The 27,643-nt window shown below is 43.7% G+C and overlaps 1 protein-coding gene across 5 annotated transcripts in view; it reads left to right on the forward strand.

The window, feature by feature from the left end:
• The window catches only part of cib2 (calcium and integrin binding family member 2), a 239,377-nt gene that overhangs the window by 191,283 nt on the left and 20,451 nt on the right, over positions 1–27,643 (forward strand). For all 5 annotated transcript variants that reach the window (XM_072553297.1, XM_072553294.1, XM_072553293.1 and 2 more), the window contains one exon: positions 23,479–23,626. In XM_072553297.1, the coding sequence (XP_072409398.1) occupies positions 23,479–23,626 (148 nt within the window). The remainder of the gene's footprint in view (positions 1–23,478; positions 23,627–27,643) is intronic.

Genomic DNA, 27,643 nt, shown 5'->3' on the forward strand with positions numbered 1-27,643 from the left:
TAAAACAGCATTTTAGCATTCAGATCATTTGCCAACGTAAGCAATAATTTGACTCAACTAGGTGAAGTGACATGCATTATCAATCCAAGTGCAGCAAAACAAACACTATTAACCATGACAGTCCCAAAACCAGCTTACACATCATGGGGCTACATAAAGAATTTTGTTTTTTCAAATCATTATTTAATCTCAGGAGGAGGGTGATTTCCCATGGTTTTCCCGCACACACAGCTTGCGAGTGTGAGGTTAATGTGATCTCTCAGTCACACTGGCCCATAAGCCTCATTCCTGATGAATTCTCTTGTTCCTCAGATACTGCCTGACCGGCTATGCTTTTCCAGCACCACATTCTTGACTCTGATCTCCAGGATCTGCCGTTCTCATTTTCTCCTCCTAATAGGCAACCACATTGGTGTAAGACTGGAGTCACATATAGGCTAGATCAGAAATGAATGGCAGATTGCCTTTTCTAAAGAAAGCTGGTAAAGTCAGTTGGATTTTTATGACAATCTGGTGGCCTCATGGTCTTTTGTATATTCCCTAATATGGTTAGGAATCAGCTAACTGTTTTAATGAAGATTGCAGCCTATATTCAGGCTCATGTACGCTAAGCTGGATAAAGCTGCCTAGAATTTTTCTCAGTTCCACAGCAGTTTCACAGCGGATTAGTTTAGGGAGTGCCCCTTTATTCATTCCTGGGCTATGAGTATTACTAGTTGGGCCCATCTCCAGTTGCCATTGAAAAGGTGGTGAGGTGCCTCTGCTGTAGTCCCTTAGTTGCAAATATACCCACAAGGCCCTTAGGGAGGGCGTTCTTGGATTTTGCCCTAGTAACACTAAAGGAACAATGATATTTTTCCGAGTCAGGTAGGTGAGTGGCGTGAAGGGGAAATTGCAGGTGTTAGTGATCCCATGTTGTTCCACTGATCATGTGTTTGGAATGTGTTGACTCAGGAGCCTTGGTAAATTTCTGCAGCGCATCTTTTAGATGGTACACGCTGCAGCTACTGTGCCTTGGTGGTGGAAGGGGTGAATGTTAAAGGTGGTGGATGTGGTGTCAATCAAGCTTTGTCTTGGATGGTGTCAAGCTTCTTGAATGTTGGTGGAACTGCCCCCTCTAGGCAAGTGGGGAATATTCTATCACAGTCCTGACACATGCCTTGTAGATGGTGCACAGGTACTTTCGAGTCAGAAGGTATGTTATTCACTGCAGGATTCCTTGCCTCTGACCTGTTCTTGTAGCCACAGCATTTATATATTGCTGATCCAGTTCATTTAAGATTCTGGTCAATGATAAACACCAGATGTTGATAGTGGGGGATTCAGTGTTGGTAACATGGTGACACCTTTGAATGTCAAAGGATAATTGTTAGATTGATTCTTATGAGAGATGGTTATTGCCTGGAACTGGTGTGGTACGAATGTTTGCTGCCACTTGTCAGCCCAAGCCTGCATTTGTGCAGGTCTTGCTGCATTTAGACATAGACTTCTTCAGTACCTGAGGAGTGACAAATAGAACATAGAACATAGAAGAATACAGCGCAGTACAGGCCCTTCGGTCCTCGATGTTGCGCCGATCAAAGCCCACCTAACCTACACTAACCCACTATCCTCCATATACCTATCCAATGCCCGCTTAAATACCCATAAAGAGGGAGAGTCCACCACTGCAACTGGCAGGGCATTCCATGAACTTACGACTCGCTGAGTGAAGAACCTACCTCTAACATCAGTCCTATATCTACCCCCCCTTAATTTAAAGCTATGCCCCCTTGTAATAGCTGACTCCATACGTGGAAAAAGGTTCTCACTGTCAACCCTATCTAACCCCCTAATCATCTTGTACACCTCTATCAAGTCACCCCTAAACCTTCTTTTCTCCAATGAAAACAACCCCAAGTGCCTCAGCCTTTCCTCATAGGATCTTCCTACCATACCAGGCAACATCCTGGTAAACTTCCTCTGCACCCGTTCCAGTGCCTCCACATCCTTCCTATAGTATGGCGACCAAAACTGCACACAATATTCCAGATGCGGCCGCACCAGAGTCTTATATGCTGAACATTGTACAATCATCAGAAAACATCCTCACTCTGACCTTCAGTTAAGCTTTGTAGGAAGGAGAGATCATAGCTGAAGTGAGACACTGCCAAAGTATATGAATTTGGGGATTTTGGAGCAGTGAGGGAATTCACTGCGGGGGGGGGGGGGGGGGGGGGAGGTGGGGGGAAGATGTGCTTTTTGCTTGCTTTTTTGGTTCCTAGATTGTAAGGTCTTTTTAACAGGATACATGGAAGTCCAGGGTTGGGGTTCAAACACAAAATAAAGAATGGCATCACTGTAAGTTCATTGGTCAGTAATAGCTACTAATTTTACGATTTATTATTGATAATTCTCAGATTGAAGGTAAATAGGATAGATATTTACAGATAACGGTTACAACATGGGGTTGCAGCCCTTCTGCTAATTAAACTAAACACACACTTGCCTCATAATCTATTAAAGTATGAGTGACAGAGAACTACCCAAATTCCATTATTTAAAGAAAAAATAACAACTTTATTCTTTAACTCCAAAAGCGAACATTAAACAACAACTATCTGCAACTGTAAGCCTTCTTTCTCTTAAAAAAAGTTATCAACCTCCCACTCTATAACAATATACTGATCCGATTAATCCCCTATAAATTTTACAGCAAATCATTTTTTCAAAACCAGTAGTCATTTCCGGTGTCAATCTTCCTCTGTGTATAGAGCTCCCTGGGTCGTCTTCAGTCTTCTGCTGCAAAGATGGCTCATATGAAAAAGGTACCTTTCAGAGAGAAGAGTTGTAGGCAGTCATTTAACTGGCAAATGGTGCTCTTCCTCTGGTTAACTTCTTATACCTCAAAGCATTGGATTGTCTCATTGGTTCGATGTTGTCAAAACAGTAAAATTCAACATCGATTGGGTTTTAGTATCTTGGGGCATAATTTAAACAGATTGGCTCAATTCGAACTGCTGTTCAAATTTAATAGTTAGGTTACAGCAAAATATTACAACTTCAAATTGTCCAATACACTTTGTGCCTGCAGTCAGTCACATGACAGGTCCCTGTTTTCACTCTTTCTTAAGGATACAGTATACACCTTCAACTCTATAACATTATAAACAAAAAGACCAGTATGAATTCTATTTAAAAACATATTTAGATCTAAGGAAATCAATGCAGAGCCAAGTGATGTCTTGTAACTAAATGATGCAGGAGCCAGTGAACTCCATTATGGTTCATCATGACCACATCTCTACCAAGTGTTGGTTATTTGAGGAACTCCAGCTCAGAATTGATGAGGTGGATTCTGAATTTCAAACACTGACACATCAGGGAGGGGGAGAGTTACCCTAGACACTGCTCCAGGAGGCCGTCTCAGCCCTTAGATTAAGTACCTCAAATTTGGTCAGTGGCTCCCATTTCACAACCAGAAATTGAAACATGAGGTCCCAGTGCAGAAAGTAGTGCAGTGTCAGTCTGAGTAAACAGAAGGTCTTCTACGAGACTGTTTATAGCTGGTAGACTGGTCCATATTCAAGAACTCAGCAACCAGCCTAAACAAGTATGCCACTAACTTTACAGACTTCTTGTAAAGAAACAACAGATGAACCAGGAGATCCACTCTCTACTGAAGTCCAGATCTAAGGTGTTCAAGTTGGGCGACCCTAACCTATACAAGAAACCCAAGACTGACTTTTGCAAAGCCATCAGGCCAAGAGGCAATACCAAACTAAGCTTCAAAACCAGTCTAACCACATGGAAACCTATCTTTTGTGGTAAATTTGTGGCATAACAAACTATAAAGTGAAGTTGAACAAAATCACAGGCAACAGTACATCTTTACCTGATGAGCTCAATGCATTTTATGCTTGCTTTGAAAAGAAGGCCAGTGAAACAATGTCACCTGTCCCAACATCCTCGAATGCTCCTGTGCTCTCAGTCATTGCTGCAAATGTTAGAACAGTCACCTTAAGGGTGAACCAACGGAAAGTGACTGGCTGATTGGAATCCCCAGCTGTGCATGCAGATTTTGCATGGACGTGTTTGTGGGAGTATTTGCAGACATCTTTATCCTCTCCTTACTATAATCTGAAGTCCCCATTTGCTTCAAGAACAACAGCGTCATCCTGGTGTCAAAGAATAACCATGCAAAGTGCCTTAAGGACTACTGCCTGGCAGCTCTGACATCTCATAATTATGATGTACTTGGAGAAGTTGGTCATGGCTCACATCAACTACAGCCTCCCAGATTGCCTTGATCCCTTGTAATTTGCCTACCAGCACAAGGTCCATGGCAGAGGCCCTACACTCATCACTTGAACATCTAGACCACAAGGATACCTACATCGGGCTCCTACTAACTAACCTTCTGCCTTTAACCCTATAATTCCAAACAAACTCACCCCCACATCTGTGACCTAGATCTCTGTTTCCCACTCTGCAACTGGATTCTTGACTTCCTGACTAAAGACCCCAGTCAGTGAAGATGGGTGGCAACACCTCCAGGATAACTCTCAACTCTGGTATCCCACAAGGCTGTGTACCCAGCCCCCATTCTTACCCCTTATGCGACTGTGTGGCCAAATGCTGCACCAACTGCATTTACAAATTTGCTGATTACATTGTTGTAGGTCAGATCTCAAATGACAATGAGACAGAATACAGGAAGGAGATTGAGTACTTAGCGGCATCGTATAAAGAGAAGAATCTCTCCACCAACATCATTGTTGGTGGTCATTGACTTCAGGAAGCAGAGTGGAGGGCACACGTCAATGGTGCTGAGGTGGAGTTGGCAACAACATCAAGTTCTTGGAAGTGATGAGCACCAACAATCAGTTCTGGTCCACCCACTTTGACACCACAGTCAAGAAAGCACAACAATACTACTACCTCCTCAGAAGGTTAAGGAAATTTGGCATGTCAATAAAGATGCTTACAATTTTTTTATAGATGCACCACCAAAAGCATTCTACCTGGATGCGTCACAATGCGGTACGGCAACTGCTTTTCCTAAGATGGCAAGAAACTGCAGAGAATTGTGAACACAGTACACTCCATCATGCAAACCAGCCTTCCATCCATTTACTCCATCTATACTTCATGCTGCATAGGGAAAGCAACCACATAATCAAAGACCCCTCCCAGCCCAGTTATACTTTCTTCCCCTCTCTTCCATTGGACAAGAGATATAAAAGTTTGAATACACATATGAATAGATTCAAGAAAAGCTTCTTCCCCAGTGTTATCAGACTTTTGAATAGATTTCTTAAATGTTAGCGTTGATCTCTCTCTGCACTTTCTAAACACCTGTAACACTATATCCTGCATTCTGTTTTGTACCCTGACATACTTGTATAGTACAATCTGCCTGTAAAGCAGATAAGACTTTTCGCTGTATCTCGGTACACATGACAGTAATAAATCAAATCAAATTAGTGGTCAGGGATAGGAGGGTGTGAATACCAGAGCGACAGGTAGAGAGATCCAGGATAGAGTGCTAAAGGAGTTTCAACCCTTGAGCTTGTTGAACAAGCTTTTCATTTATCTCTATTAGCACCAACACTTCAACTTGTTCTGAAAGCTTTGTGTATGAAGATACACAGCCTTTAAGTTTGTTTCTTTTTTATTGAATTTCCCTAAACTTCTTTGGTTCTTTAGTACAAAATTACACTCGCATATTCTGTCCTTTCCTTGCTCTCTGTGTAGGTGAGAGCAAGGTCTGTTGGGGGAAATAGGCACTGTTCTGTGTAGCCAGGGTTGAGAGTTCCAAAGGCTGTGTAGCCTGCCAGTATCCAGGTTCAGAAAATCTCATCAGGGCAGCAGAGGAACTTAGAGTGGGAATGGAAAGATCCAGTTGCCGTTGTCCATGTAGGTACCAACGATATAGGTAGAATAAGGAGAAATGTTCCACTGAGGGAATAAGAACAATTAGGGGTCAAATTATAAAGCAGAACTAGAAATGTAATACTCTCCAGATTGCTACCTGAGCAATAAGTTAATTGGTACAGGGTCAACAAGAGTAAAGAGGTAAATGTGTGGTTCAGAGATTGGGGAGGAACAGGTTTGACTTCATGGGTCATTGGCACCAGTACTGGGGAAGGAAGGAATGTCTATGGGATGGAGTCCACCTGAATCATGCTTGGACCACAGTTTTGACAAATTGCATAACTAGGGATATAGGTATGACTTTAATTCAACTAGTTTTGGGGGAGAGGGGTGTGGTTTCAGTAGCATGGAAAATTATAACAAAGATAAAGGAGAAGGTAGGATTGCAGATTAGTAATGGAACTGATTGTTACCAGAAAATAAAAGGAAAGGACAGAATATGCGAGTGTAATTTTGTACTAAAGAACCAAAGAAGTTTAGGGAAATTCAATAAAAAAGAAACAAACTTAAAGGCTGTGTATCTTCATGCACAAAGCTTTCAGAACAAGTTGAAGTGTTGGTGCTAATAGAGATAAATGAATATGATGGAGGAGAAGGTAGCAAAGAGTACAATAGGTGAATGGGGGTGGGGATGGAGGTGATACGTCAGAGGGGAGGGTGAGTGGATAGGTGGGAAGGGAGATTGGCAGGTAGCACAGGTCATGAGGATAATGCTGAGCTGGAAGGTTGGAACTGGGGTAAGGTTGGGGGAGGGGAAATGAGGAAACTGGTGAAGTCCACATTGGTGCCCTGGAGTTGAAGTTTCCGAGGCGGAAGATGAGGCGTTCTTCCTCCAGGCGTCGGGAGGTGAGGGAGCAATGGTGGAGGAGGCTCAGGACCTGCATGTCCTCAGCAGAGTGGGAGGGGGAGTTGAAATGTTGGGCCACGGGGCGGTGGGGTTGATTAGTGTAGGTGTCCCGGAGATTTTCCTGAAGTGCTCTGTGAGGAGGCATCCAGTCTCCCCAGTGTAGAGGAGAAACGGATACAATAAATGACATTGGTGAATATGCAGGTGAAACTTTGATGGATGTGGAAGTCTCCTTTGGGGCCTTGAGGGAGGAGGTGTGGGCGCAGATTTCATTAGAGAAGCGACTGATGGTGATTTAACCTGATGGCCACCACACCTCAGGCGAGGGGAAATGTTGAGAAGGTGAATTCTTCATGGTAACCTCAGCCAGTAGATTGAACCCATCACACTGCTTCGCAAACCAACCATCGTGCCAGTTGATCCAACCAGACCCCCGATAGTAAACAGCAATGTCAGATATGTAAGGAGGTCAGCAAAAATACATCCCAGTTGAGAGTGTGGTGCTGGAAAAGCACAGCATGTCAGGCAGCATCCTTCATGAAGGGCTTTTGCCCGAAATGTCGATTCTCCTGCTCCTCGAATGCTGCTTGACCTGCTGTGCTTTTCCAGCGCCACACTCTCAACTCTACTCTTCAGCATCAGCAGTCCTCACTTTTGCCTAAAAATATGTCCCAGTGAGAGGAAAGATTCTAAGTGAGGAATAAGCCAACCATGGCAAACCAAGGAAGTTAAGGGGAGGATTAATAGAATTCTATAGTACAGAAGGTGGCCATTCAACCCATTGTGTCTTTACCAGATCCAAAAGAGCTACTCAGCTAGTCTCACTTTCCAGTCCTATCTCTATGGCCCTCTAACTTCATCACTTTGAAATATATATCCAACTCTTTTGAAACCTCCTATGGAAACCTCTTCCACCACTCTCCCAGGCAGCACATTCCAAATCGTAACAATTCTAAGTAAAGAAGTTTCGCCCTTGCTGATTTTTTACCTCTGCCTGAATGGATTTAACATCACCCAAGCCTAGATCCAGGGTATTCCAGTCTTTTCAGCAAAAGTTAAGTATTTGATTTATTTGTTGTCACATGTAGCTTGTTACAGAATACAGTGAAAAGTGTTGTATAGATTCACCACTCACTGGAACTATCTTAAAACACAGAAAAATAAGCTAAAACATAGAATATGAAGGCAGAGAAATGACAAAATAAAGGAAGGGTCCAACTTTACAGTCTTTCTTGTTGAGTACTCCATCATGGCCCATGGGTCTATTGGCCAGGCACAAATCCCCCTCACTGCACCACCGCTGAAATGAATGTTGCCACTCTTTGGCTCCATCCTGCCTCCACCAACGCCTTCAGCATTATGACTTAGCCAATGCAAACACTACAAATGCTACTGGGTACCGAACTGGCCCAAACTCAACTCTGACTGTGCAGCTGCCATGAGTCTGCTTCAGGCCACCTCACCGATGTAGCAGCTCTAATGCTAACAGGTCTCGTACTGGGCTCAAACCCACCTCCACTACAGCCTCCATGAAGCAGACCCCGCCACGAACGCAAACTCACTTCTGCAGCATCAGCCTCGAGTCAGTGCTGAGACTACCTCGAAGATGCGGAAGCTGCCAGGAACTCAAACTCGCCTCCAAAGCTGAGGCCGATGCTGTAACCGAGCTCTTCACCAAAAAGGGAAGTAAAATAAAGGAGAGAGAAAAAAATGAGAAGATAGAAAAAAAACATAAAAGCAACAAAAAGGAAAGTGGATGGAGCAGATGAGCTTCAGGCTCAGAAGGCATTCTCCACCGCCATCTCACTGGAAATGGGTTTGGGACTCTAATTATTGGAGTTAAGAAGAATGAGGGATGATCTCATTAAGGGGCTTGATCGGGTAAAGGCTGAGTGAAAGTTTTGTCTATGAGAGTGTCTAGGAGCAGAGGCGTAGACTCAGAATAAAAGGGTGCAAATTTAAGACTGAGATGAGGAGGAATTTCCTCTGAGGGTTGTGAGTCTTTGGAACTCCTCGCCACAGAGGGCTGTAGGGACAGAGACCATGTGCATACTTAAAGCCGAGATAAATTCTTGATAATAGGGAAATCAAGGGTTATGGGGAAAAACAGGAAAGTGGATGTGAGAAATGTTGGATCAGTCATAGTCGCATTGATGGAGCAGATTGAGGGGCTGAATGGTCTACTCTGTTCCTATTTCTTATGGTCTTGTAGTTGTATGATAGAGGGAAGGTCATTGACAGCAATCTCAACGTTTCAAAATTAAGTTATGAATTATTTAATTGATTAATAAAAATGGATCACATGGGCAGTACCTCAATTAGGAATGGACTGGACCAATTTTGCCTCTCCTTGGTTTGGAGGTGGCATTACAGCTCTGCTTTAACACATTCAAGAGTATTTTATAGGGGTACACATCATTTGGAGATAGCCCTGTTACCTTTGAGGAAGGTCTCACATTGAAAGTCCTTGAGATTGTAAGGAATCTGAGTCCCTGAGGTTGGAGATCCCACTCTGATAAATACCAACCAATTACTGTGGGAGCATTGGTTGCTACCAGCCAATCACAAGGGAAGTGATAATTACTGCCAGCTCATCACGGGAGAGTGGTGGTTGCTGCTAGCCAATCACAGGGGAGAAGAGATTAGCATGGTGCTGGAAAAGCACAGCAGGTCAGAATCACAGGGGAGAAGCCTAGGGAACCCTGGCACCAGGAGAATGAGGGTAGAGTAGGGGTTGTGCATGGAGTCAGGATGGGGAGAATTGATACCAAGCTGAGGGACATGGCTCTGAGCATCCTCCACCCGTCCTGATGACAAATCCATAATCAGGTATTGAGTGTCTTTGAATTAGGGAACCCCCATCCCAGCTCCTGGAATCCATAAGGCAAACATGAGTGGGTGGCTTTACTAGGCTGTGAGTGTCAGTTTGTGACAAAAAAAAACTGCAGATGTTGGAATCCAAAGTAGGCAGGCAGGAGGCTGAAAGAACACAGAAAGACAGGCAGCAATTAGGAGGTGGAGAAGTCGACGTTTCAGGTGTAACCCTTCTTCAGAACAAGGGGTGGGTGTAGGGTGAGCTGCAGATAAACAGGGTCCTGCAGTGATAATTATCCATGAGCCTTGGCACCCCTGACTTAACTGGGACAGAGGCAGGAATGGAGCATGCAGATACCTTGCAGAGAGCATTAATTCTATCCACAAAGTTATCCACTGAATAATCTAAGTGACTGATTCCAAGCACAATAACAACACAATTACAATCTTCCCTCATACTGAGGAGCTTGCTCCAATTGGTGGGAATGGTCCAATCCCCAACAGGATGTAGTCTGGTGCAGTACACATCAAAAATTACATTGAACCATGTTAAAAAGGAAGAATCTTACAGGGGTCTGGGTGAAGTGGGCTATACTGGAAGCCCAGTGAGGTCTACCTTAACACTTTGAGCAATGCACTGCATCTTTTATGCATCTGCTGAGTGACAAGGCAAGCTTCTCACTGCATGTTGGCGAGATGACAATTAAGAGAATTATGACTTGCCTAAAATCTTAATAATGGCACAACTTACCTCAATTCATATTCAGCTTCCTATTTTACCAAACTCACCGAAATCGAGAAATTTCAACATGAGTCAATCAAGGTAAATCTTTCTCAACCAGTTTCACCCCATCAAACTTGAGCCTGAATCTTTTACTACAGTCAGTGGTAACTGAATCAGATGCTCCTTATACAAGACCAGAACCAGGTTGTACCTTTTAATCAGAGAATCCCTATAGTGTGCAAATAGATCATTCAGGTAAAAACAATGACTGCAGATGCTGAAAATCAAATACTGGATTAGTGGTGCTGGAAGAGCACAGCAGTTCAGGCAGCATCCAACGAGCAGCGAAATCAACGTTTCGGGCAAAAGCCCTTCATCAGGCACCACTAATCCAAATAGATCATTCAGCCTGTTAAGGCCACATTGACCCTCTGAAGGGCACCCCACACAGACCCACACCATTCTTGTAACCCTCTATTTCCCATGGCTAGTCCACCTAGCCTACAGATCCCTGGACATTATGGGTAATTTACCATAACCAATCCACCTAACTTGCACATCTTTGAACTGTGGGAGGAAACCAGAGCACTCAGAGGAAATCCATGCACAGGGAGAATATGCAAACTCCACACAGACAGTTGCCCGAGAGTGGAATCAAACCTGCATCCCTGGCACTGTGAGGAAGCAGTGCTAACCACTGAGCCATCATGCCACCCCAAAACAAATCTGTAAAGGTTCCTGGTATAGTTCCTCAGTCTAGCCAAGGTCTTACACAAACTTGAGGGTTGGAGTCCAGAGTGAATTTTGTTAAAGACTGTTTCCACAATCACTGATACAGCCACACCAGTATCAAACTCTATTAGAACGGGGTGACCATTTACCCAGACATTTGATTTGGTCCTAATTTGGATGTTGCAATTTAACAAACCAGATCAGGTGGGTCTTCCAGAGTGTGTACTCTCCTAGATACCAACCTATGAGTTCTCTTACTCAAATTAGGTCTAATGGAATTCTTGTTGTCTTGAGTTCACATACCGGCAGCAACTACGATGGCTTGCCGGCCCTGATCCTGAAGAAAATGTTGGCCATTTAGCCAAGGCTTGGCTTTATTTTGGATTTAGCTGTGGGCAGACCTAGAGTTCGTCTGTTCAGGATCTGTCCTGAGTGAGGCTATGCATTTGCCCTCACATAGGTAGTGGTCCCCAAGCTCAGTCGGCCTGGTGAGGTTGCCACTTCCATCAGGATGCCCTGTAACTCATTTGCTCCACGTTTTAGTTAGGGAGGAAATTGCAGAGTCTGTAGCAGAAGTATTTGCGTCATCAATAAACACGGGTAAAGTACCAGAGGCGAAAAGTGGCTGTAAGGAGAAGCCTGGAAACTATAGACCTGTGAGTCTGACATCGATGGTGGGTGAGTTGTTGGAGGTGACTCTGAAAGATAGGATATTACATGCATTTGGAAAGTCAAGGATTAGTCAGCATGGTTTTGTGTGAGGAAAATCATTTCTCACAAACTTGAGTGAGATTTTTAATGATGTAACCAAAAAGATTGATGCGGGCAGAGCAGTGGATGTTGTTTACTTGGACTTTGCTAAAGTCTTTGACAAGTTTCCGCATGATAGACCAATTAGTAAAGTCAGATCGCATGGAAGTCAGAGTGAGCTTGTCAATTAGATGCAAAATTGGCTTTCTGGTAGTGCAGGGTTGTTTTTTTGGACTGGAGGCCTGTGACTACCGGTATTCCGTAGAGATTGGAACTGGGTCATCTCTTGTTTGTCATTTATATGAATGAATTAGATGAGAATATAGGAGATATGGTTAGTAATACTGCAGATGACATCAAAATTGGCAGTACAGTGGACAGTGAAAAAGCTTATCTAAGATCACAAAGAGATCTTGATCAATTGGATTGATGGGCTGAAGAGTGGCAGGTGGAGTTTAAACTGGATAAATGTGAGGTATTGCATTTTGAATCATTGAACCCTGACAGTGTGGAAACAGGCCCTACGGCCCAACAAAGAGTATCCCACCTGCACCCATTCCCCATTACTCTACATTTACCCTGATTAATACACCTGTCTACACATCCCTGAATATTATGGGAAATTTAGCATGGCCAACTCACCTAACCTGCATATCTTTGGATTGTGGGAGGGAACTGGAACACCGAGAGGAAAACCACGCAGACATGGGGAGAATGTGCAAGCTCCACATAGACAGTCACCCAAGGCTGGAATCAAACCCAGGTCCCTGGTACTGTGAGGCAACAGTGCTATCCACTGAGCCACTATGCTGCCTTGGTATGGTTTGGTAATACAAAAAGGATAGATCATACAATTAATGGTAGGGCTCTGGATTGTGTATTAGAACACAGAGACCGACGAATACATTGTTCTTTGAAATTTGCATCACAGGTAGACAGGTGGTTAAGAAGATGTTTAGCACACTTGGCTTCATTGCTCAGAATTTTGAGTACAGGTGTTGGGATATCATATGGAGGTTATACAGGATGTTGGTGAGCCCTCCTCTGGAGTACTGTGTGCAGCTCTGGTTTTCCTGTTACAGGAAGGATATTATTAAACTGGAAAGGGTTCAGAAAAGATTTACCAGGATGCTGTTGGGAATGGAAGGTCTGAAATATAAAAATAGACTGGAAAGGCTGAGATATTTTTCACTGGTGTGTAGGGATTGAGGACTGACCATATTGAGATTTATAAATCATGAGGGGCATAGATATGGTGAATGACTGGGGTCTTTCCCTTATGGGGGAGTTCAAAACAAGGAGAGATAGTTTTAAGGTGAGAGGTGAAACATTTAAAAAGGACATGAAGGCCAATTTTTTTTTAGACAGAGAATGGTTCTTGTGTGGCATGAACTTCCAGAGAAAGTGATGAACACAGGTACAGTTGCAACATTTAAAAGACATTTTGATAAGTTCATGAGTAGCAATGGTTTAGAGGGGTATCGGCCAAATGCAGTTAGGTGGGACGGGTTTAGTTTGGGATTATGATTGGCGTGGACTGGAGGATGGCTAATGTTTCATTTTTCAAGAAAGGTAGTGAAGAGAAGCCAGGGAACTACATGTCAGTGAGCCTGACATCAGTGTTAGGTACGAGCTGAAAATGTGTTGCTGGAAAAGCGCAGCAGGTCAGGCAGCATCCAAGGAGCAGGAGAATTGACATTTTGGGCATGAGCTCTTCTTCAGGAATGAGGAGAGTGTGCCAAGCAGGCTAAGATAAAAGGTAGGGAGGAGGGATTTGGGGGAGGGGCATTGGAAATGCGATAGGTGGAAGGAGGTCAAGGTGAGGGTAATAGGCCGGAGTGGGGGTGGGGGTGGAGAGGTCAGGAAGAAGATTGCAGGTTAGGAAGGTGGTGCTGAGTTCGAGGGTTGGGACTGAGACAAGGTGGGGGGAGGGGAAATGAGGAAACTGGAGAAATCTGAGTTTATCCCTTGTGGTTAGAGGGTTCCTAGGCGGAAGATGAGGCGCTCTTCCTCCAGCCGTCATGTTGCTATGGTCTGGTGATGGAGAGTCCAAGGACCTGCATGTCCTTGGTGGAGTGGGAGGGGGAGTTGAAGTGTTGGTTGGTCCGGTTGTCCCAGTGGTGTTCTCTGAAACGTTCCGCAAGTAGTGTTAGGTAAGTTGTTGCAGAGGATATTGAGGGACAGGGTCAACCAATGTTAGGATAGTCAAGGTCTGATTAGGGATAGTCAGCATGGATTTGTCATGACTGACAAATTTTTTAGAGTTTTTCAAATAGGTAACCAAGAGGATAGATGAGGGTGGGGCAGTGGATGTTGTCTGTATGGACTTTAATAAGGCCTTTGACAAGGTCTCGCATGGCAGGCCAGTCATGATGGTTATGTCGCATAGGATTCAGGCAGTGCTGGCTAATTGGGTTCAAAATTGGCTCGATGGTAGGAAGCAGAGGGTGATGGTCCAAGGTTGTTTCTCAGACTGAAGGCCTGTAACTAGTGGTGTGCCTCAGGCATCAGTGCTGAGACCTTTGTTATTTGTTATTTACATAAATGATCTGACTGTGAATGTACAAGGCATGATTAGTAAGTTTTCTGATGAGAAAAGTTGGATAACTTTATCCCACTGAGGCAGGTAAGGAATGGTAAGGTGAAGGAACCTTGGATGACAAGAACAGAGGAGCTTCTCGTCAAAAGGAAGAAGAACCTTACTTAAGGTTGAGGAAGCAAGGATCTGGCACAGCTTTAGAGGATTACAGGGTAGCTAGGAAAGAACTCAAAAACGGACTGAGGAGACCTAGGAGGGGACACAAGAAAACCTTGGTGGGAAGGATTAGGGAAAACCCAAGGGCATTTTACACATACGTGAGGATTAAGAGAATGTTCAAAGAGAGGGTAGGGCCAATCAGTGATAGTGGAAGGAACTTGTGCCTGGAGTCTGAAGAGATCGTGGAGTATTCACTAGAGAGAGGGACCTTGTTCATAGTGAGAAAACCGTGGACCAGGTGTAAAGGCTTGAACAGATTGATATTAAGGAAATAGATATGCTGGAAACTCTGGAAAGTATCAAGATAGGACCGGAACAGATATATCCAAGGTTACTACAGGAAACGAGATTAACAGCCTCAATCAGTGAACTCATATTCTGTAAGGTCTACCTGGTTAAGCTTGTTACAATTACTACAGTTCCCATGTTTGCCACGGTTCTGGTGAGGCAGACAGTGGAACTGGAAGCTTAACCTTTCCAAATAAATTCAATAATGAATATCATAGTTGGGGGGAGGGGAGTGCTGGGACAGGTCCAGTGGGGAGACGCTCACGTATTGTCTGGACAAAGTGTGCTGGCCTGGCAGGCTATAATCTAAGATGATGTGCTGGAAATTGAGTGACCAATGTTCTGAAGAGGACAATAAGGACATGGGGAGGAGGAAGCTATCCTTGTGTATTACAGAGCTCAGCTACATTGGGCACTACAAGCCAGACAGGATCTGTTTGATACTAGTTCCAATTAATGAGAGCAGGGTGCAGTAAACCATCATGGGATGTTACATAGTCATTGGTCATGATGCCACCATTTGGTTGGCATTGTGGGCATGATCCACAGCTACAAATGTTTTTATTTCCTGCAAATGAAAGCTCATATTTGGAATTGTCCAATTGCTTGCCTGTCAGTGATGTTCCCCTTCTGGACTACTAGCCCTTCATACTACAGATGCCCAGTGAGCATTGGGGACTGGGTAGCAGAGACTTAGAAAGGCTGTTTCAATAGTTTGTAGGTAAGGACTGGTAAACTATGTGACCTGGGGGTTGTATGTGTGAGATAATGACAGCCATGGCTATGTGATGTGGACAGGGTGGCTTTGTGGCTGCTGTGCCATTAATGAATAGCCACACCAGATTACCAACACTTGTCGGACTGCACAGTGGCCTGTCAAAGATGATGTGGGCACAAGGGATGTTGGTCTTTCGGCAGATATCACCTGAATGGCAAGTTGTTCCAGGAACAGCATGTGAGAAGGTGGGGATAGAATTGAATGTGATGGCAGGTGTGCAGTGATGCTTTTGGTGAGATATAGTGAGCAATCTCACCTGGTCTCTCAGCGAGGTACCCTCCAAAAAAACCATATATAACTGATGCTTACTCAAAAATCTGCAAGATTCAGCCTGACATATTGAAGACTCTGTTTTAGTTACTTGCTGTGAAGTCAAATGGAGGAGTCGTGTCCTTTTACTTAATGTATTTCTCCTTGAACTTACATTTCTCAGTTTTACTGCTTTCATAAAACAAAATATCTGAAACAAATTGAGCTTCTAGACATGTTGGGATTTCAGGTGTATCTCACATGCTGAATGTTTCCCACCAGACTTCGAAACAGAATTAGAACATATAACAATACAGTGCAGAACAGGCCCTTCAGCCCTCAATGTTGCGCCGACCTGTGAACTAGTCTCAGCTCGTACCCCTACACTATCCCATCATCATCATCCATGTGCTTATCTAAGAATTGTTTAAATCTCCCTAATGTGGCTGAGTTGACTATATTAGTAGGTAGGGCATTCCAAACCCTTACCACTCTCTGCATAAAGAACCTGCCTCTGACATCTGTCTTAAATCTATCGTGCCTCAACTTGTAGTTATGCCTCCTCATACAAGCTGACGTCATCATCCTAGGAAAAAGACTTTCACTGTCTACCCTTTCTAATCCTCTGATCATCTTGTGTGTCTCTATCAAATCCCCTCTTAGCCTTCTTCTTTCCAATGAGAACAGACCCAAGTCTCTCAGCGTTTCCTCATAAGATCTTTCCTGCAGACCAGGCAACATCTTGGTAAACCTCCTCTGCACCTTTTCCAATGCTTCCATGTCCTTCCCGAAATATGTCGACCAGAACTGTACACAATATTCCAAGTGCAGCCGCACCAGCGTTTTGTATAGTTGCAACATGATATTGTGGCTCCGGAACTCAATTCCTCTATGAATGAAACCTACCAAGAATCTTTCCATTGACCCAGTACTCTGCCTTCCTGTTATTCTTCCCAAAGTGAATCACCTCACATTTAGTTGCGTTGAACTCCATTTGCCACCTCCCAGCCCAATTCTGCAGTTTATCCAAATCCCCCCTGCAACCTGTAACATTCTTCCAAACTGTCGACTACTCCATCGAATTTTGTGTCGTCTGCAAATTTACTAATCCACCTACCTATGCCTACGTCTAAGTCATTTATAAAAATGACAAACAGCAGTGGTCCCAAAACAGATCCTTGTGGCACACCACTAGTAACTGGACTCAGGCTGAACATTTCCCATCAACCACCATTCGCTGCCTTCTTTCAGGAAGCCAGTTTCTAATCCAAACTGCTAAATCACCCTCAATCCCATGCCTCTGCATTTTTTTCCAACATGTAGAACCTTATCAAAGGCTTTACTGAAGTCCACGTATACCATGCCAACTTCCCTACCTTCATGCTTGGTCACCTTCTCAAAAACTCAATGAGGTTTGTGGGACATGACCTGCCCTTGACGAAACTACGTTAACTATCTGAAATCAAATTGTTGCTTGCTAGATGATTATAAATCTTATCTTTTATAATCCTTTCCAAAACCTTTCCTACGACAGAAGTAAGGCTCAATGGTCTATAATTATATGGGTCATCTCTGCTGCCCTTCTTGAACAAGGGCACAACATTTGCAATCATCCAGTCCTCTGGTACTAACCATGTAGACAATGACGACTCAAATATCAAAGCCAAAGACTCTGCTATCTCGTTCCTAGCTTCCCAGACAATTCTCCGATAAATCCCATCCGGCCCAGAGGACTTGTCTACTTTCACTCCTTCAAGAATTGATAACACTTGTTCGTAACTAACCTCGATCCCTTCTAGTCTAATATCTCGTACCTCATTCTTCTCCTCTACAATATTCTCCTTTTCCTGAGTGAGAAATGTTCGTTTACCTCTCCGATCTCCACAGAGTCCACACTCAACTTCCTACTTCTGTCTTTCTATTCCTACCCTATTCCTACCCCAGTCATCCTTTTATTCCTCACATACCTATAGAAAGCTTTAGGGTTCTCCTTTAGTCTAATTGCTAAAGATTGCTCCTGTCCTCTCATTGCTCTTCTTAACTCTCTCTTTAAATCCTTCCGAGCTAATCTGTAACTCTCCATTGCCTCATCTGAACCATCTTGCCTCATCAACACATAAACCTCGCTCTTCTGCTTAACAAGAGATGCAATTTCTGTAGTAAACCATGGTTCCTTACCTAATCACTTCCTCCCTGCCTGACAGGGACATACCTATCAAGGACACGCAATATCTGTTCCTTAAACTAGCTCCACATTTCCATTGTCTGCATCCCCTGCAGTTTGCTACCCCATTCTATGCATCCTAAATCTTGCCTAATGGCATTATAATTGCCCTTGCCCCATCGATAACTCATGATCTGTGGCATGTACTTATCCCTTTCCATCGCTAAACTAAATATAACTGAATTATGTACTGGATTAGTGGTGCTGGAAGAGCACAGCAGTTCAGGCAGCATCCAACGAGCAGCGAAATCAACGTTTTGGGCAAAAGCCCTTCATCAGGAATAAAGGCAGTGAGCCTGCAGCATGGAGAGATAAGCTAGAGGAGGGTGGGGGTGGGGAGAGAGTAGCATAGAGTACAATGGGTGAGTGGGGGAGGAGATGAAGGTGATAGGTCAAGGAGGAGAGGGTGGAGTGGATAGGTGGAAAAGGAAATTGGCAGGTCGGACAAGTCAAGGAGACTGTAACTGAGCTGGAAGTTTGAAACTAGGATGAGGTGGGGGAAGGGGAAATGAGGAAGCTGTTGAAGTCCACATTGATGCCCTGGGGTTGAAGTGTTCCGAGGCGGAAGATGAGGCGTTCTTCCTCCAGGCGTCTGGTGGTGAGGGAGCGGCGGTGAAGGAGGCCCAGGACCTCCATGTCCTCGGCAGAGTGGGAGGGGGAGTTGAAATGTTGGGCCACGGGGCGGTTTGGTTGATTGGTGCGGGTGTCTCGGAGATGTTCCCTAAAGCGCTCTGCTAGGAGGCGCCCAGTCTCCCCAATGTAGAGGAGACCGCATCGGGAGCAACGGATACAATAAATGATATTGGTGGATGTGCAGGTGAAACTTTGATGGATGTGGAAGGCTCCTTTAGGGCCTTGGATAGAGGTGAGGGAGGAGGTGTGGGCACAGGTTTTACAGTTCCTGCGGTGGCAGGGGAAAGTGCCAGGATTGGAGGGTGGGTCGTAGGGGGGTGTGGACCTGACCAGGTCGTCACGGAGGGAATGGTCTTTGCGGAAGGCGGAAAGGGGTGGGGAGGGATATATATCCCTGGTGGTGGGGTCTTTTTGGAGGTGGCGGAAATGTCGGTGGATGATTTGGTTGATGCGAAGGTTTGTAGGGTGGAAGGTGAGCACCAGGGGCGTTCTGTCCTTGTTACGGTTGGAGGGGTGGGGTCTGAGGGCGGAGGTGTGGGATGTGGACGAGATGCGTTGGAGGGCATCTTTAACCACGTGGGAAGGGAAATTGCGGTCTCTAAAGAAGGAGGCCATCTGGTGTGTCCTATGGTGGAACTGGTCCTCCTGGGAGCAGATACGGCGGAGGCGGAGAAATTGGGAATACGGGATGGCATTTTTGCAAGAGATAGGGTGGGAAGAGGTGTAATCCAGGTAGCTATGGGAGTCAGTGGGTTTGTAAACAAAATGTAACTGAATTATGGTCATTCTCTCCAAAGTGATCACCTACAACTAAATCAAACACCTGGCCTAGTTTGTTACCAAGCACCAGATCCAGTGTGGCCTCCCCTCTTGTCGGCCCTTCGACATACTGTGTCATGAAACCCTCCTGTACACATTGGACAGAAACTGATCCATATGAGTTATAGCATTTCCAGTCAATGATGGGGAAGTTAAAGTCCTTCATAATGACCACCCTGTTCCTTTCACTCCTACCCAGAATAATTTTGCCAATCCTCTCTTCCACCTCCCTGGAACTCTGCGGAGGCCTATAAAAAACTCCAATCAGTGTGACCTCTCCCACCCAGGATATTACTACCCTCTAATTCAAATGAAGACCGTCCTGTTTGTACAGGTCCCACCTTCCCCAAAATGAGCCCCAATTATCCAAGTACCTGAAACCCTCCCTCCTGCACCATCCCTGATAACTGTCCCTACTCTTTGCCTCGCTATCACATGGCACGGGTAACAAACCAGAGATAACAACTCTGTTTGTTCTAGCTCTCAACTTCCACCCTAGCTCCCTGAAATCCTGCCTTACATCTCTATCCCTTTTTCCACCTATGTCGTTGGTACCTACATGGACAACGACTTGAGGCTGGTCACCCTCTCCCTTCAGGACCCCAAAGATACGATGCGAAACATCACGGACCCTGTTACCTGGGAGGCAATACATTAACCGTGAGTCTCAGTCGTTCCCAACAAACCTTCTATCTGAGCCTCTAACTATTGAATTCCCAATGACTAACACTCTCCTCCTTTCCCTCCTTCCCTTCTGTGCAGCAGGGACAGGTTCTGTGCCAGAGACCTGGACTCCACTGCATACTCCTGGTAAGTCCCCCCCCAACAGTATCCAAAATATTATACATGTTTTTCAGTGGAATGACCACAGGGATCCCTCCACTTGCTGTTTTTTCCCCTTCGAACAGTCACCTAGCTTTCTTCATACATTACATAGAACATAGAACATAGAAGAATACAGCGCAGGACAGGCCCTTTGGCCTCGATGTTGCGCCGATACAAGCCCAACTAACCTACACTAGCCCACTATCCTCCATATGCCAAACCAACGCCCGCTTAAATGCCCATTAAGAGGGAGAGTCCATCACTGCTACTGGCAGGGCATCCCATAAACTCACGACTCGCTGAGTAAAGAACCTACCCCTAACATCTGTCCTATACTTACCACCCCTTAATTTAAAGCTATGCCCCCTCGTAATAGCTGACTCCATCCATGGAAAAAGGTTCTCATGGTCAACCCCTAATCATCTTGTACACATCTATCAAGTCACCCCTAAACCTTCTTTTCTCCAATGAAAACAACCCGAAGTGCCTCAGCCTTTCCTCATACGATCTTCCTACCAAACCAGGCAACATCCTGGTAAACCTCCTCTGCACCCGTTCCAGTGCCTCCACATCCTTCCTATAGTATGGCGACCAAAACTGCACACAATACTCCAGATGTGGCCGCACCAGAGTCTTATACAACTGCAACATGACCTCAGGACTCTGGAACTCAATTCCTCTACCAATAAAAGCCAGTACACCATATGCCTTCTTCACCACACTATTTACCTGGGTGGCAACTTTCAGAGATCTGTGTATATGGACAACAAGATCCCTCTGCTCATCCACACTACCAAGTATCCGACCATTAGCCCAGTACCCCAGCTTTTTGTTACTCTTACCAAAGTGAATCACTTCACACTTACCTACATTGAACTCCATTTCCCACCTTTCTGCCCAGCTCTCCAGCTTATCTATATCCCGCTGTAACCTGCCACATCCTTCCTCACTGTCAACAACTCCTCCGACTTTTGTATCATCCGCAAACTTGCTCACCCAACCTTCTAGCCCCTCCTCCAGGTCATTTATAAAAATGACAAACAGCAATGGTCCCAAAACAGATTCTTGCGGAACACCGCTAGTAACTGCACTCCAAGATGAACCTTAACCATCAACTACTACCCTCTGTCTTGTTCCAGCCAGCCAATTCCTAATCCAAACCTCCAACTCACCCTCAATGCCATACCTCCGTATTTGTTGCAGTATCCTACCATGGGGAACCTTATCAAATGCCTTACTAAAATCCATATACACCACACCTACCGCTTTCCCCTCGTCCGCCTCCTTAGTTACCTTCTCAAAAAATTCAATAAGGTTTGTGAGGCACGACCTGCCTTTCACAAAACCATGCTGACTATCCTTGATCACATTATTCCTATCCAGATGTTCATAAATCCTATCCCTTACAATTCTCTCTAAGACTTTGCCCACAACAGAAGTGAGACTCACCGGCCTATAGTTATTAGGGTTATCCCGACTCCCCTTCTTGAACAAGGGAACCACATTTGCTAGCCTCCAGTCTTCCGGCACTATTCCTGTAGACAACGAGGACATAACAATCAAGGCCAATGGCTCTGCAAACTCCTCCCTTGCTTCCCAGAGAATCCTAGGATAAATGCCATCAGGCCCAGGGGACTTATCTATTTTCACCCTTTCCAGAATTTCTAACACCTCTTCCCTACATACCTCAAAGCCATCCATTCTACTTAATTGTGACTCAGTATTCACATCGGCAACAATGTCCTGTTCCTGAGTGAATACTGACGAAAAGTATTCATTCAGTGTCTCCCCAATCTCTTCAGCCTCCACATGCAACTTCCCACTACTATCCTTGACTGGACCTATTCCTACCCTAGTCATTCTGGGTGGGAGAGGTCACACTGATTGGAGTTTTTTATAGGCCGCCCTCTTCCATTTAACAAGGGATTCCAATTCCTTATTAAACCACGGCTCCCTCACACGACCCTTTCCTCCCTGCCTGACAGGTACATACTTATCAAGGACACTCAATAGTTGCTCCTTGAACAAGCTCCACATATCAATTACGCCCTTGCCTTGAATCCTACTTTTCCAAGCTACGCATCCTAAGTCATGCCTCACCGCATCATAATTTCCCTGCCCCCAGCTTACTCTGCAGTGCACACTTATCCCTCTCCATCACTAAAGTAAAAGTCACCGAATTGTGGTCACTGTCCCCAAAGTGCTCACCTACCTCTAATTCTAACACCTGGCTTGGTTCGTTACCCAGAACCAAATCCAGTATGGCCTCACCTCTTGTTGGCCTATCTACATATTGTGTCAGGAAACCCTCCTGCACACATTGGACAAACACCGACCCATCTAACGAACTTGAGCTATAGCTTTCCCAGTCAATATCAGGAAAGTTAAAGTCCCCCATAACAACCACCATATTACTTTCACTCTTCTCCTGAATCATCCTCGCAATCCTTTCTTCTACGTTTCTAGGACTATTTGGAGGCCTGTAGAAAACTCCTAACAGGGTGACCTCACCTTTCCTATTCCTAACCTCAGCCCAAACTACCTCAGATGGCGAGTCTTCATCCATCGTCCTTTCCACCGCTGTAATACTATCTTTGACAAGCAATGCCACACCTCCCCCTCTTTTACCCCTTGAAGTAACTACTTCCCTGTAACTCTTATCTATCACAGCCTCTGCCTCCCGAATGATCCAAAGTTCATCCAGTTCCTGTTCCAGTTCCCTAACACTGTCTTATATAGCTGGACGGAAATAAAAATAATAAGTTAATCCTTTCCCAGAAATCTCTGCTCTCTGACTTCAAATATGAAATCTCAAATCAGTGACTCACCGCTCCTGGCAGGCCCCTGGTCTAAGCATCTACCCTTCAAGTTGCTGCTGCCGCTGAAAAACAGTTATTAAGGCATTGCTGTGGGTCTGTAATGAGGAGTTAACCCTTTGTGAATGGAAACTGTGAAGGGTGAGAATGGGAAATTAATACTTGTGAAGGATTACTGTGAGGCCAGTAGCAGAATGGAACCTGAAGCTTAACCCTTTCAGAATAAATCCAATAGGAATAAGTGGGGGGAGACAAATGCAAAATGTTATTTGTTGTTTAAAAACCCAAGATGTTTGTTTTCACAGGAGAATCCATTCAAGGAGCAAATAGTGAAGACCTTTTCGGAGGATGGTGCTGGGAATCTGAGCTTTAATGACTTTGTGGACATGTTCTCGGTGCTTAGTGAAATGGCTCCCAGAGAGCTGAAAGCCATTTACGCCTTCAAAATCTATGGTATAATAATCAGTTCCTTCATTTATTGAATGAAATGCATGTAGAGCAGAACAAGACAGACCCAGAAACTATAAGAGCACAATCAGAAACACAAGGTCAGAAAGTTGATTCAGGAAACCTTTCTTCTAATTTAAAATACTTCGACTACCATCACACATTATGTAACATTCATACTTCAGACTATGATCTTATAAATAATCTCATATCAAGTCAGTCTGAGGAAGAACTGTCTTGTGTTTCCAATGGAGAATAACATCCTTCAGGCTGGCAGGTCGTCTGGTCAACTTTAACCACCTGGCCTCATTAATTGGCTGAATTTGTGACTAAAACATCTGGAGGGTTGATGGCAAGTTTATTGCAGTGTGTGAGGACCTGGGGCAGTCAGTATTTTGCAAAGTGAGTAACTTGGGAAGGAGCCCAGGGATGGAGGGTCTGTACTTCCACATAAAGTACTGTGGAGGAGGCTTATGTTCTGAGTTGACAGGACAAGTCTAGAAATATGGAAACATGGAAAACAGGAGCAGGCCAATCAGCCAAAAGACATAGGAGCAGAAATTAGGCCATTTGACCCATCGACTTTGTTCCACTATTCAATCATGGCTGATAGTCTTTTGACCTTATTTTCCCGCTTTCTCACCATAACCTTTGATGCCCGTGGGCCTGTTTTGCCATTCATTATGATCATGTCTGACCATCCATTTCAGTATCCTGTTCCCATTTTCTCACTATACTCTTTGATCCCTTTTGCCCTAAGAACTATATCTAACTTCTTCTTGAAAATATTCTGTGCTTTGGCTTCAAACAGTTTCTGTCTCAGAGAATTCCACAGGCCCAACACTCTGAGTGAGGAAATATTTCCTCATCTCAGTCCTAAATGGACTATCTCATTTCCTTGGACTGTGTTCCCTTGTTCTGGACTCCCCAGTCATCGGGAAAATCTTTTCCGCATTTACCCTGTCTGGTCCTTTTAGAATTTTATAGGTTTTTGAGAGAGCCTCCCCATCTCATTCTTCCAAATTCCAGTGAATACATTCTTAACTGATCCTGTCTCACCTCATTTAGTTTGTTCAGATTGAATTATGGTAAGATGACTGCCTGTCGTGAGTATCTCATGGCAGAGGTCACATGACTGTGACAAGCCAGGAAACACTTTAATGTAATTTCTCTTGTTAATACACACAAATTAATTTTAGTTTGCACAATCATTTTATACTGTAAACTAACCATTTTGCAAACAATTATTTTCCTTTTCATTACTCCATTCCACCTCTGCAAAAGTGTTCACTTCTGTAGTTACTGTGTTTTTATCAGTCGCTACATATGTGGCACAAATGATCTTTAATATGACTGGGTCTTGTGATGTCACTCATCCAGGTTGTTGGCTTTCTCTCCAATATCTGCTGGTTGGAATAATGATTCAGTTTCAAAATCTTCTCAGCTGACTCTACTGATCTATGCTGTTGCCTTAAACACATCTTTTATTCAGTTGCATTTTCTGTGTCTGACAAGGCAATCAAGTCATTTTGTGACTTCAGCTTCAAGATTCCATTGTTCCTGCAGTCAGATCCTCTCTGACTTGCATAGTCTGTTTGTCAGAGACAGACAGAATGACATGCCAGTCAATCTGGCATATAAAACACTGTCAATCTCTTCTGGAGGATTTAGCTTTCAACTTGCTTCTGCTCAGACGAGTAATAGCAATATGGATTTCTGGATTGCATATCTTGTCATAGCATTGGGCTCTCTGATTAATTTATCCTCTCAGAACAAGCACCATTCCATCACAGAGCCTCAATTTTATCTTCAAAGGTTTCACTCTTCGATTGTCATCTGTTGTAACTTCACATAGTTCTTTAAAGTTCATAATGTTTCAGGAAGCACTAGTGTCTGTCTGGCACTTTGTATTAATTTGATTATCTCACGCTGCTATTTTCATTATAATTGTTTTCATTTTACTCCTCCAATAATCTCTCTGGTGCCAAAATTGATTTACCCAAATCATTGTCTTGACACCTTTGTGGCTATTACCTTTATATGTTTGTTGGTCTGCTTCCTAGCTAAACACTTGTGTGTAAAGTAGTTTTGCTTCTTGCAGTTAAACCACTGTTTTTTGATGTCTGATGTGTTTTCATTTGTCTTCTATGATGACCACAGTATTTGTAATTTGTCTATGGACCTTGCTTTTTTTTGTTGGTCTTTCTGTGAATCATTGTTACTTTTCTCTGCATTGTTGCATTTAAGGTGTAGACACTTTTCAGCATTATGGATAGGTCTGAGCTGCTTATCAAGGTCTGTACAGATCTGGGCTCCACATTGTGGACAAACTCCTTTGTCCTCCTACGTATATGCTGTATCTATTGATTTACAAGCACAGAGCCTCTGCAGATTATTTATATCTTCTTTGAGAGTTAGATACCTCTCTCTTAACAGTTGCACTGTCATAGTAGGATCTCTCATTCCGAATTGTAGCTTTGATAGGATCATCTTTCAGGTGCCTGAATTCATAGGATATGTGAGCAATGCTAATACAGTCACATATCTATCGATGGGCTCTTTTTAAATTTGAGCTCTATTACTGAGCATGTACTGTTCATAAACTTGGGATTCAAAGCACAAGTTTTTCAAAATTTCTGCAGTGTGTTTTTCTGTTCATAGGAAATACTTAAGAGTGGTATGTACTTTGTAACAGACTCCTCAACAGTGGTAAAAATATCGTATTCATAGCCACTGTTATGGACCAGACTAAATCCCTGCAAAATATTTTAAGAAGCTAGCGTAGACAATTGCCTGAGGTTTTCATACTTTGTATGACAAGTCCAGCAAAATTCAACCACATCTCTATATAGTTCAGGCCAATAAAAATACATTTTGCATTTTGGCCTGAGTTTTCTTTCTCCTAAATGATCTCCTATTGGTACCTTATATGCTACCTGCAACACCTTTTTATAACTCACTGATAGTACCTCTAATGAACCTCTGCATATTTTTCATCTGCCCGTGTACGTGATGGTCTCCATTTTCTCATCAAGAATTCATTTTTAAGGTAGTAGCGTTCTGGGGTACATTCAGATTCTTTTTCTGTGTATGCTGTTTGATATAACTCCTTTAGTTTTTCATCTTTCTGTTATAATTCAGCTAGCTGCTCTGAACTAAAAATATCCACTTTGTCCTCCACCTGTTGCTGTATTTTTTTTCTCAACCATTTGATCAAACATAGTTTCTGGTAATTGAATTTAAACTTCCTTATCTTTACTCCTTGATTTCTTCTCCTGCTTTAACCTATGATGTTGTGACCTTGCTACCATGCAGGTAAAATCCCAAGTTATACTACCTATAACACCTCAGTTGTTGGATTTTCCATTAGCTCTTCAACCAGAGTAGACATCATTCCCACTTGTGATCCAGCTGTATCATTACCAAGGTACTGTATTTCTGGAACTGACAATTTCTCTATTATTCCTATTACCACTTCACCAATTCTCATTCACCATGAATTCCACATATTACCACATTTTCTGGCAATACTCCTCAAATTGCATATCTCCTTATCTCTCATCAAAGATTGACTTGCTCCTGTATCTCTTAAAATTTTAATTTCTTTTCCTATTCCTCTTGGTCCACATGAACCACTCAGGTAACTTCTTTAAAGAGATCTGGCACTTTCTTCTTAACCAACCCCTGATCAGGTTATACATTCTGGTGCAGCTTTTTAGCTTCCATGTTACCATTACAACAAAACTCATTGGCTCATCCTATCTTCCCAGTGCTTTTTCTAGACTATCAACACTGAGACTTCATGCGGTTTACTTTATCACAGTGAAAACACCAATGTTTACTATCTTCATTGAAACCCTCTTTTCTCCAACTTCTATCTCTGACAGATTGAAATTGATATCGGAAGCCAAACATTGATTTATGAACCAACTCATAATCCTCTGCCATTTTCGCTGCTAATCTTGCAGTCTTAACTCTCTGCTCTTCCACATGAATTATCACAACGTCAGGAAGTGAACTTCT

This window comes from Chiloscyllium punctatum, chromosome 33 (genome assembly GCF_047496795.1).
Source record: "Chiloscyllium punctatum isolate Juve2018m chromosome 33, sChiPun1.3, whole genome shotgun sequence".
Classification (NCBI taxonomy): domain Eukaryota; kingdom Metazoa; phylum Chordata; class Chondrichthyes; order Orectolobiformes; family Hemiscylliidae; genus Chiloscyllium; species Chiloscyllium punctatum.